The sequence below is a fragment of the Suricata suricatta genome, chromosome 3 (assembly GCF_006229205.1).
Source record: "Suricata suricatta isolate VVHF042 chromosome 3, meerkat_22Aug2017_6uvM2_HiC, whole genome shotgun sequence".
NCBI lineage: Eukaryota > Metazoa > Chordata > Mammalia > Carnivora > Herpestidae > Suricata > Suricata suricatta.
In genome coordinates, this window is record NC_043702.1 from 33702655 (window position 1) to 33715331 (window position 12677).

Consider the following 12677-nt stretch of genomic DNA (forward strand, 5'->3'; position numbering starts at 1 on the left):
CGTAAAATCAAAACGAAACTATGTCTTTATAATCTGGAAGTAGGAAAATTGTTTCTTACTGTGACCAGATTCCACCAGCAATAAAAGAAAAATCTCATAGAAAGGAGAAAAAATAGAAATAAGTGATAGGAACAAAAATATAATACTGGAAACGAACTCCAAGAGGTCCTAAGTCTTCAAGTAATAGGAGTACAGGAAAGGGAACAAAAACTTTCAGAGTGCCAAGCTCTACTCAGTGTGTAAACTGTTCCTTTAAAAGGCCTCCATTCAACCCACATTACTGATGTTATGAGTAAGTTCTGTGGGCCTACAGCAGTTCTTCAAAGTTTGATCCTAGGACAGTCTACTCTAGAATTACCTGAAATGTTTGTTAAACATGCAGGTTTTTGAGTTTACCCTTTTAGATGTCAGATATTATCTAAGCAAGTTTTTTCATCTAGGCAAAATAGAATTTGACTAGTCATTTGAATACACTAAGCTATGTTCATTAATCTCAGATATGAACAGGATTTAGAACTTTGTACTACTGGTGTAGTAAGCAACCTTTAAAATTGGGGCGCCTGGGTGGCTCAGTTGGTTAAGTGTCCAACTTCAGCTCAGGTCATGATCTCACGGTTCGTGGGTCTACATTGGGCTCTGTGCTGACAGCTGGCTCAGAGCCTAAAGCCTGTCTCCAGATTCTGTGTCTCCCTCTCTCTCTCTGACCCTCCCCTGCTCACACTGTCTCTCTCTCGAAAATAAAAACATTAAAAAAAAATTTTAATACAGTTATAAGGGGCACCTGGGTGGCTCACCAGTAGAGCATCTGACTTTTGATTCAGCTCAGGTCATGATCCCAGCCAGGGCTGTAGGATTGAACCCTGGGTCAGGACTCCCATGTTGAGTATGGGGTGTGCTTAAGATTCTCTCTCTCTCTCTCTCTCTCTCTCTCTCTCTCTCTCTCTCTCTCTCTCTCTCTCTCTCCCCTCCACCCCCCAATCTGCCCCTCTCTCTGGCTCGTGCTGTCTAAAAAGTAAAAGAAAATAAATAAATAAGTAAACAAATAAAAATTCAAAAATAAATACATAAATGTTATAAAAACCAAATTTAAAAGAGCCTGAAAGGTTAAGCCCCTCAGCCAACTCATCAGATTACATATATTGGAAATAATTCAGAAAGTGACACCTGCCAGGTAATTCTGAAGGTATAAGAAAGAAGGGTGACAGAAAACTGGCCAGGGCAGAGGCCGACTTTTAAAATCTTCTGTGTGTTTACATATATTGGATGGTTTAAAAACAAAACAAGATAGCTTGGTAAGCAACAAAATAACCAATGAAAAAATATTTACAACACATTTTATTTGGTTAAAAGGTTAACAGCTTTTGCTTAGTTAATGGCTATTTGGTTGAAAGAGGCTTACAAGAACAGGAAGATAAGTTACAGGATGACCAAAATGATTTTAGAAGTTTTGAACATTACAAAATAGCTATTTTATGCACATATATATAAACATAAGAATGAATAAATTAACACTCATGAAAAGGTGGGGTAAAAAAAAACCTTTCATCATGCATTTCATCTTCTTGATTCTTGCTATATCCTCGTTTTGACTTGTTATGGTTTGAGAACTCAACAAAGCAGAATCCAGAAATGCATCTCATCTTCTCATCTTCCTGCAGAATAGAAAAAAGGAAGATAAACAATACTAACAACTCAAAGCTAAGGCTTTTGCTGTAAAGCATGGAGAAGACAATGGCTGCATCATGTATTTGGAATACTCCATGATAGTGGGAATTATAAAATAAGGGTTAAAAAAAAGACCAGCTTAGACTTTACACATTACATGCTTTAGTATGTATTTCTATGTACTATGTATTACTATGTATTTTTATTATGAACTTTAGCATACATAAAAGAGTATATGAAAACGTACACCTTAAAAACAACCAAATAAATGTTGATGTACCTACCCCCCAGGGTAAGAACTACAATGTAAACTACCACACCTCAGAAGCCTCCAATGTGCCCCTTTCTGATCACATCCCTGTTGTCCCCCAAGAAGTAACCACTATCCTGAACTGCATTTATCTTTTGCTTGCTCTTTTTCACAGTTAACTTGCTTTTTCAACCTTTATTCATTTCAAGTCTCTCCTTCACTGAAACATTAAACATTCTTATTTTATATTCTGTGTCTAACCTTACTATCAGTTGCTTCTGCTGGCACCTGGTTCTCTTGCATGTGTAGTGTTTACTGTGAGCTAACCGTTCATTTCCCTTGTAACTTTATCTGTGGAAAATTTGTTGATGACTGAGATGAAGGAGAGCTCTAGAAAATATTTGCATTTGCTTCTGACAGACAAAAGGCCGCACTATAAGTCACTAATACTAAATTCTTAGCTTGAGGTTTTCAATGACTTCCAGATGTTGTGAACTCCAGGTGCAATGCAGGAGAGTTTGATTTTAGTTGCAAATTCTCAAAAGATTTTTTTTCCTTCTCAGTTCAGTACCAGAGTTTTTTCCTAGGGCTTAAAAAGGCTGGTGGGAAAGTTATTTTTAGTTTGCTCTCCTACTGAGAGTAGCTCAACTTTATTGAAGGTGATCTACTATTAGACTTCATTTTAACTAAACCTTAGGATATGCCTTCAGTCCTCAGCCCATAAGGCTGTGTGACTCCAATACTTAGGTTCACTTAGATAAATGTCTTTGGGCAAAAGCCAGTTTCAGAGTCCCCCTACCTCTCTTGGTTCCTGCTCTCATTCAGTCTCTGATATGAACTTTCTCTCTTCTCCGTCTAGCTAACAGATTTGTTCAAGGTTTTTTTGGTTTTGATTATTTATTTATTTTTTAAATGTTGTATTTATTTTTGAGCAAGAGAAAGACAGCATGAGCAGGGGAGGGTCAGAGAGAGAGGGAGACACAGAATCTGAAGACAGGTTCCAGGCTCTGAGCCAGCTCTTAGCACAGAGCCTGGCACGGGGCTTGAACCCACCAACCATGAGATCATGACCTGAGCTGAAGCCGGACACTCAACTGACTGAGCCACCCAGGTGCCCATTTTTTTTTTTTTTTAATATTTTACCTAGTAATGTCACTTTTAGGTTTACCATGCACCTAGTTGGTCTTATTACAAGAAGTATGTTTTTTAGATGAGATGCATATACTTGGTCCCAAATTACAAAGGTATAAATGGTAGGTATTAGAGTAGGTCTCTTTCTCTCCTTTGTACTCCTCTCCAGAGCATATGATACCGCTGCCTTGGGTAATTAGATAGAATTTAATCAATTCTTTCAAAAACGTTACCTAGTCTAAGTATAGCAAATGCTGTAATGAAATAGTATTCTAGATTAATTTAGATCTACTGGGCATACAGATTATTTGGCAAATGGTTTAGCTGGTAGGTGTTTTAGAAGCAAATATCACAATAAATATTTAGTATAAATACTAAGAATGATGACAACCCAGCTCCCTTTTATTTTCTTTTTGGATTGGGCATGGCATCCAACAGGTCTACATCACAGGTTCTGACAGGCCCCCAGTGAGAACAGATCCTGAATGAAACTGCTTGCAACGTATTATGAAGTGATCATTATAAGCACTGAGGACACGGGTGGCAAAAGTTATTAGGAAGGTAATACAAATACATTTTTAAAAGCCCTTTATCTCTTAAGTCCCAAAGCACTGAATATGACAAAGGGGGACATTTTTAATAGTAAAAGCCCTAATGCACAATGCACATATAGTAATACACATAGTAATTATAAATATTACTATATATGAATATGTATAGTAATTATGAGTATTACTATATATGGGTATATAGTAATTATGATATTTATGTACTAAATGACAGAGCAACTAACTACCTCTATGAAGCAAAAACAACAGGAGATGCATGGAGACAAATAGGAACACAATAATGGGAGATTTTAATACATAACACTCTCAGGGCAAGACCGATGAAGTGGACAAAAAAATAAGGAGATAGAAAATCTAAACAATGTAGGGGTAAATCTTATGAGTATGTATTAGACTCTACACTCTGATAATAGAGAATACATATTCTTTTCAAGTACTCACAGCACAGTTACAAAAGCAAATCCAATACCACATGAAAATCACATACAATGACCAAATGAGATCTATTCCAAAACTGCAAGTTTGGTTCAATATTAGAAAATCTATTATCATAGACCATGTTAATATATCTAAGGAAATAAAGCATACAATTTTTTCATAGATACTGAAAAAGTCCTTGACAAAATGCAACATTCATCCATGACTAAAACACTCAATGGACATTGAAGGACATTTTCTTAATATTATAAATTATATATACATACCTTAATCCCAAAGCCATTATCTTATTTGATGAAGAGACAACAGAAGTACTTCCACTCATGTCAGGAATAAGCAAGAATGCCCACTATTCCTGTTACTATGTCAAACTATACTTGAGGTCTTAGCCAATGCCATTAAATCAGAGAAATCAATCAGAAGCATATGAATTGGTAAAGAAGTAAAACTAACTCAATTTACAGATGATTTCATAGTACTTCTCAAGTATTCCTCTTCCACTAAGTTTTGCTTTAGAGAATCAGTGAGGTAGACAATAAAAGAAATTTATAAACTTACACAGAATTCAACACCTTTCATACTCATAAACAAATATTGAGCATGATTTACATGTCCAAGTTATATGTCCATTTACAATAGCAACAAAGAAGGCTACCTACAAATCAATTTAACACAAATGTGTTAAATCTGTATGAGGAACATTTTTAAACACTTCTAAAAGTTATACAAGAGGACTTGAATAAAAAGAAAAGACATTTCCTGTTCCTACACAGCAAAACTCAATACAAAGATGTTAGTTCTCCCTAAATTAAGGTATAAATTCAATGCAATCCCAATAAAAATATCAGCAAGTAGAACAGTGGTTTTTAACTCAGGACAATTTTGCTCCCTAGGTGACATTTTACAACATTTAGAGATATGTTTGATTGTTTTAAATGGATGGGTACTACTGACATTTACCGGGTGGAGGGCAGGGATACTGTTAAACATCTTACAGTCCATGGAACAGCTTCCCACAACAAAGAAATACCAAGTTCAAAATGTCAATAGTGCTGAGGTTGAGAAACCCTGAGCTTGACAAGTAAATGCACTAAAATCTAAAGTTCTATGTAAAAACAAGCATGTAATAACACCCAAGGGAACAATGAAAAAGAAAAACTTTAAGACGGCAGTAGCCCTAGCAGACATTAAAACATCATATAAAGCCTCCATACTAGACAGGTAGATTGCTGCAATAAAATAAAAAGTCCAGCGTTAGACCCCCACAAAATACATACAGAAATTTAGAATATGACATGGTTGACACCTCAAATCTTTGGGGATAAAGATGCATTTTAAAATAAATGAATAGTACCAGTACACAGGGTAGCCTTTGGAAAAAAGACAAAATTAGATCCATATCTTACAACTCACATTAGAAAACAAATTCTAAATGGTCTAGGGTTTTATGTAAGAAATAGAACCATAAAAATACTAGAAGAAAATATGAATGAATTCCCCTTTATTCACAGTATAGGGAAAGACTTTCTATGACTCAAAATTCAAAGAGAATGAAAGAAAAGATTGCCAAATCTCACTATATAAATATTAAAAATGTTTACATGATTAAAAACTATAAAGTCAAAAAATAAATGATAAACTAAAAAAAAAAATACTGGCTACACCTACTATGAGGGCTAATATCCCTAATAAAGAATTCTTAATAACTGAGGGACAAAAGACCAGAAACACAATGAAAAAGACAGAAAAAAGTTATGAACAGACTAAAAGATTATATAATGACCCCCAAGCATGAGAAAAGCATTTAAATTCGCTTTAGAGAAATGCAAATAAAACATCAAGACACCATTTCTCACTTATTAGAGTGGCAACAACTTTAAAATATGACAATATATTACATATGACTACAATGTGGGGAAGCAGTGCCACAGGCTATAGTTGGTAATGCAGATTGGTACTAGCTTCTGCAGGGAAGTGTGGCAAGACCTAACAAAACTACATATGTGTTTATTTTCACTCCTGCAATCCCACTTTTAGGAACTTACCTTGAAGATACACTTCCAACAATATGAAAAGATACATGCACATATTATTCAATGTAGTATTACTTAGAATGGCAAAATATTGAAAACAACCTAATGTGCATATATAGGAATGTTACTAATAGCTATAGTACATCTATACACAATTAAGTATTATTCAGCTATTAAAAAAAAAAGATGAGAAAAGTCTCTACAAATTATAGGGAATGATTTTCAGAACACACTGTTAAACAAACAAACAAAAAAACAAAGCCCAACGGAGTATCTACAGTATGCTACCTTTATGTAAGAAAAAGGGGAGTATAAATATATCTGTATTTCTTTAGGAAGGAGAAGCCAGAAACTAAAGACATTGGTTACCCAAGTTGGGGGAGTGGGTATAGAAAAATAGGATAGAAAGATGGTAATGGGAATGGGGTAGATGGGATAAAAGTAGTTGACATTCTCTACTTTTTTTTTTTAATGTCCATTTATTCTGAGACAGAGAAGAGCACAAGGAGGGGAGGGGTAGACAGAGGAGAAGAGAGGGAAAGGCTCTGTACCAACAGCGTACAGCCCAACACAGGGCCTGATACTGTGAAAGGCGAGATCATGACCCAAGCCAAAGTCAAGAGCCAGACGCTCAACTGACTGAGTCACCCAGGCGCACTGCTGCATATACCATTTTGAAAAGCTTTGATTTGTATAAAACAAATGTTTCACATACCTCAAAGTAAACAACAAAACCTACCAAAATATAGAAGAAAATGGAATACCAACAATAACAAATATACCTAAATGAATTACAAATGAATAACATATATACTTTGGAAAGGGGTTGTGGTAAGGAAGAACTAACCCATGACAAAAAGAACCATATCTAAATGTTATTATCTAGTTAGTAAGTATGTTTCTCACAGGGATAGGAGTCAGCAATTCTGAAACTACTTATATGTGTATGCTAGAAATGAACAAATAAGTAAATGTATTATAGATAATGAAAGCCATGCTTCTTTGCTGATGAAGAAACTATGAATAAGCAAAGCTAAAATGAACCCTGTGGTGTTGAACTGGAATCAAAGATACCAATATAAACTCATGGTTTTCACTACATATACAGATAGAAAAATGTAAAAGTGTGTGTATGTAGGGATCGGCACGCATACATACATTTCCCAGCTCTGTCTGCTGGGAGGGCCTAAGAGCAAGGACCCCTGTGGTAACCAGCTCCTAAGAAGGCTCCCTCCCACCAACTCATAATCATCATGCTCTTGTGTTAACTCTCTCCTTAAGGAACTATGACTTGCATCTAACCAATATGACAAAGGTGATGGGATGTCTCACTTCTTTTTAAAAAAAATTTTTTTTAATGTTTTATTTATTTTTGAGACAGAGAGACAGAGCATGAGAGGGGGAGGGGCAGAGAGACAGGAAGACACAGAATCTGAAGCAGGCTCCAGGCTCTGAGCTGTCAGCACAGAGCCCAACGCGGGGCTTGAACCCACGAATGTGAGATCATGACCTGAGCCAAAGTCAGATGTTTAACCAACTGAGCCACCCAGGCACCCTGGGATGTCTTGCTTCTAGGATTACATTTCACTATATAATACTCGGTGTGCTAAAGGATTTGCTCTACAGACTCTGTAGCTAGGTTTGAAATAACGAACCATTTTGAAAGGCCATTTGGCAAGGAGCTAAGAGTGGCCTCTAGGAGCTAAGGACAGCCTCCAGTCAACAGCATGAAACTGAGGGCCTGTCCCATAATTACGAGGAAATAAATCTGCCAACAATCTGTGTGACTCTGAAAGCAGATTCTCCCACAGTGGAGCCTCCAGATAAGAACCATCTTGGAAAACATCTTAATTACAGCTTTGTGAGACAATAAATAGAGCACCCAATTAAGCCCGTTCAGATACCTGGTCCACAGAAACTGAGAGAGATACATGTATATTGTTTGAGGCTACTAGGTTTACAGTAGCAGATACATGGCTTCTAAATAAAATTCTTCAATCAAAGGAAACAGGATCTTTGAAAAAGTGCCTGATTTGGGGGTTAGCGGAGGAAAAACACTAAAATGAGCCTTGAACATATTGTGTCAGAAAGTAAGGAAGCTCTCAAAATATGATAAGGTCTTGTTAAAAGAACACAGAAGGAAGCCACTGTGAAGGAATTCTAATAGCTGAACTGGAATGATCTGAGCAATAAGATAACTGTTGATAGATAGTATTAGATTTTAATTTACAGAATAAGTATCCATGAGTCCACGGGGATATAAATAAATGAAGGAGAAAGAACAGTTTCTCCTTACAGGATTTCAATAAATATAGAAAGAGGGAAACTGAAAACCACTATTAGGTAGAAATAGAACTGTTGCAGGCAAGATTCATCAATGGATGCTAAAACTGGGCGAAAATTTGAGGAAAAATAGGAGGCACAGATTCAAAGCATGTTCCCCAATGTTCACGAACTATAAAGGGAAAAAAAAGTAACTTTATAGTGAAAACAAACACAGTAGATACCTCCTCGATCAAGTGATCAAGGTTAACATTACTGAAACTAAAAAATGCAATGAGGAGAACACACCATTTCTGCAGGATTCTTGCCAAAAACGCATACTGCATTATAATCATGAGAAAACAACAGATAAACCAAACGGAGGGATATTCTACAAAATAACTGACCACTAGTCTTCAAAAGTGTCAAAGTCATAAAAGGAAAAGGAATAAGGAACTGTCATAGGCAGGAGGCAGCTAAGGAAAAATAACCACTATGGGCAAGGTCAGATCCTGGATAGAATTCTGAAACAGCAAAGGACGTTAATGGACAGCTACCGTCTACAGTTGATGATAATGTACCGATGCTAGTTTTCTCATTTTGATCATTGTACTGTGGGTAAGGTGGGTGAGGAACCTCTATGCTACTTTTATAACTCTTTGATAAGTCTATAATTAGTTCAAAATAAAAAAAGTTTAACTTGCAACTCAATAAAAAAGATAACCCAATTGAAAAAAGGGAAAAAGATCTGAATAGACTTTCCTTTGAAGATATACAAATGGACAATAAGCACATGAAAATATGCTCAACATCATTATTCTACAGAGAAATACAAATCAAAGCCATTACACACCACTACTTTACACTCATTATTATGGTTAGAATCATCAAAAAATAAATAACAAGGGTGAAGGTAAGGAAATGGGTATATCAGAATCCTCATACATCGCTGGTGACAATGTGAATAAAATGGTGCAGAGCTTTGGAAAACAGTTGGCAGTTCCTCAAATAATTAACAGTTACCGTATGACTCAGGAATTCCTTAACTAGGCATATACCCAAGAGAGACCAAAACATATGTAGACACAAAAACTTGAAAATGGTATTGATAGCAGGATTATTCATAAAAACCAAAAGATGGGAACAAACAAATGTCCCTCAACAGATAAGTGAATAAATAAAAATGTGGTATTATCTATATGATAATTATTCAATCCTAAAAAGAAATGAAATACTGATACATGCTATGACATGAATGAACCCTGAAAATAATTATGCTAAATGCAAGAAGCCAGTCACAAAGACCACACATTATGATTCCATTCAAATGAAATATTTATAACAGGAAAGTCTACTGAGATAGAAGTAGGCGAATTGTCACCCAGGGCTGAGAGGGGTCTGGGGTCTGGGAATGTTAGATAAGGGCATGGAGTTTCTTTTTGAGATGAAGAAATGTTCTAAAATTGTGGTAATGGTATGCATATCTGTGAATATACTAAAAAAACACTGAAGTATATACTTTTTTAAAAAGGTTATTTATTGATTTTGAGAAAGAGAGGGAGAGGAGAGGGAGAGTACACGAGTGTCGGGGAGGGGCAGAGAGAGAGAGAGAGAGAGAGAGAGAATCCCAAGTAGGCTCTATGCTGTCAGCACAAAGCCAGATATGGTGCTGGATCCCACAAATTGTGAGATCATGACCTGAGCTGAAAACAAGAGGCACACACTTAACCAACTGAACCACCCAGGTGCCCCTGAAGTATACACTTTAAATGTTGATATGAACAGTGTGTAAACTCTAACTCGACAAAGTTGTTTTATTTAAAAAACACTTTGATCCTTTATTTCCCTTTTGTTTCTCTTTCACCCTCCTTTGTACTGCTACCGTGTGCTGGTTATTGTCTTAAAACACCTGTCAGAACCATCAACGTCTTTCATTTATAAAAGAAGCAAACACTGAAACAGTGCAAAGGACAAGAAAATTTAAGAATACTTTTCTCTTTTTGAAAATATGATCCAAAAGAAAAAATATGATCCCAAATATGATCAGGTTCTGCAAAACAAGCTACTTCATTTATCCTTTTAAAAAAAGTGAGGGGTGCCTGGGTGGTTCAGTTGGTTAAGTGACCATCACCCCCCTCTTGCTTCCCCCTCCTTCTTAAGCCCTCAGTTTGTTTTCAGTATTCAAGAGTCTTTCATGATTTGCCTCACTCCCTCGCCCTAACTATTTTTCCCCCTTCCCCTCTCCCATGGTCCTCTGCTAAGTTTCTCCTGTTACCCTTATGAATGCAAACATATGGTATCTGTCCTTCTCCGCCTGACTTATTTCGCTTAGCGTGACACCCTCAAGGTGCATTCACTTTGCTACAAATGGCCATATATCATTCTTTCTCATTGCCATGTAGTACTCCATTGTATATATATACCACATCTTCTTGATCCTTTCATCAGGTAATGGACATTTAGGCTCTTTCCATGATTTGGCTATTGTTGAAAGTGCTGCTATGAATATTGGGGTATATGAGCCCCTAGGCATCAGCACTCCTGTATCCCTTGGGTAAATCTCTAGATGTGCTATTGCTGGGCCATAGGGGAGTTCTATTGTTAAGTTTTTGAGGAACCTCCAAACTGTCTTCCAGAGCACTGCACCAGTTTACATTCCAACCAACAGTGTAGGAGGGTGCCCGTTTCTCCACATCCTTGCCAGCATCTATAGTCTCCTGATTTGTTCATTTTAGCCACTCTGACTGGCGTGAGGTGGTATCTCAGTGTGGTTTTGATTTGTATTTCCCTGATGATTGACGCTAAGCATTGTTTCATGTGCCTGTTGGCCATCTGGATGTCCTCCCTTGAGAGGTGTATCTCCAAAATAAATAAGTAAACTTTAAAAAAAATTTTTGAGATTTTCAATAAAATACATGTAAAGGGCATTTGGACATTTTTTGAGATAATTAAGGGAATTTGAATAAGGATTGGTGATTAATTGACAGTAAGAGATTCTTGATAATTCATATTGATAATTGATGTGATTAATTTGTTAAGAAGTTTGTTAAGAAGTTCCTTTTATAAGAGATATGTATAGAAGTGTCTTTGGAATTAAATGGCCCAATATTAGGGATTTGCATTAAAATACTACAACAGGGGCACTTGGATGTCTCAGTTGGTTAAGTGTTCGATTTCAGCTCAAGTCATATCTTGTGGCTTGTGAGTTTGAGCCCCATGTTGGGTTCTGTGCTGACAGCTCAGAGCCTGGAGCCTACTTTGGATTCTGTGTCTCCCTCTCTCTCTGTCCCCTCCCACCAACTTGTGCTCTGTCTCTCTCAAAAACAAATAAAACATCTAAAAAAATACAAAAAAGGACAGATTAAATAAATAAGGCAAAAATATTGATAACTATTGAAGCTAAAAGATGTATAAATAGGAGGAGTACTATCTTCTCTTTTTGGGGGCATATTTGATATTTTTAAACAGAAAGAAAAAGACTATTATTCTTTAAGGCCAAAGTACAAATAAGCCACTTTCAATTCTTCTAGGGAACAAGGTAGAAAACTAATGAAGATAACAGGCACGGAAATAGTGCTATGCAAATTATACAGAGCAGATACAAAGCCTGTTCAAAGGAATCAAAGAAGATATTTCTTCAAATCTTATCTAGATCATTACTGTGGTTGTTACATATCAAAAATCTATTGATATTCAGAAGTGTTCAAGTACTAATTCAGGCACAGATTTTTTTAAAGCATATATTTAATATTATCATACTGAAATCAATTTAGTATCACTGAGATACTTACCTTTTGAGATTTGGTTCTTTTAAATAGAGAGGAGTACACCTTCTTCTTCGGCTTGGTAGCTCTAAAGATGGATTTTCTGACTTATTTTCAGCTTTAGCAGTGTTATTTGAAATAAAACTGGTATTTGTTAAGTCCTGTAGTGTTCTACCACCTGAAAACAATATAATTTTCACTAAAAATATATACAGAGAGATATGGGATATCTCCCATATAGAAATAGATACGGGATATTTATGTTGCAAATATCTGATAGCAAATTTTTAAACTTAACAATCCTCATGTTGTAATTTTAAATATTACAATAGTAGCACCAAAATTATTTATGAATCAGTTTTTTTTCAGCAATGAGAAGAGACATAAAATTTTAAACAAAGTATCAAACTATATTTTATTCCAAACCACATATAGGCTGATAAAAATTCTTCACAGGTCAACTCAATGGATAAAGAAGTTGGGTGTGTGCATACATGTGTATACACTCTATGTGTATATGTATGTATATCTATATACATATCGATACACACACAAATATATAGTA

General features: G+C 36.0%; 1 protein-coding gene across 1 annotated transcript in view; it reads right to left on the minus strand.

Moving 5' to 3' along the window:
- Positions 1-1317: 1317 nt before the first annotated feature.
- SGO2 (shugoshin 2) overlaps positions 1318-12677 on the minus strand; it is a 37594-nt gene continuing 26234 nt past the window's right edge. The window contains exons 7-8 of the mRNA XM_029933286.1: positions 12140-12290; positions 1318-1652 (exon numbers count right to left, since the gene is read on the minus strand). Of these exons, the coding sequence (XP_029789146.1) occupies positions 1637-1652; positions 12140-12290 (167 nt within the window). The 3' untranslated portion in view covers positions 1318-1636. The remainder of the gene's footprint in view (positions 1653-12139; positions 12291-12677) is intronic.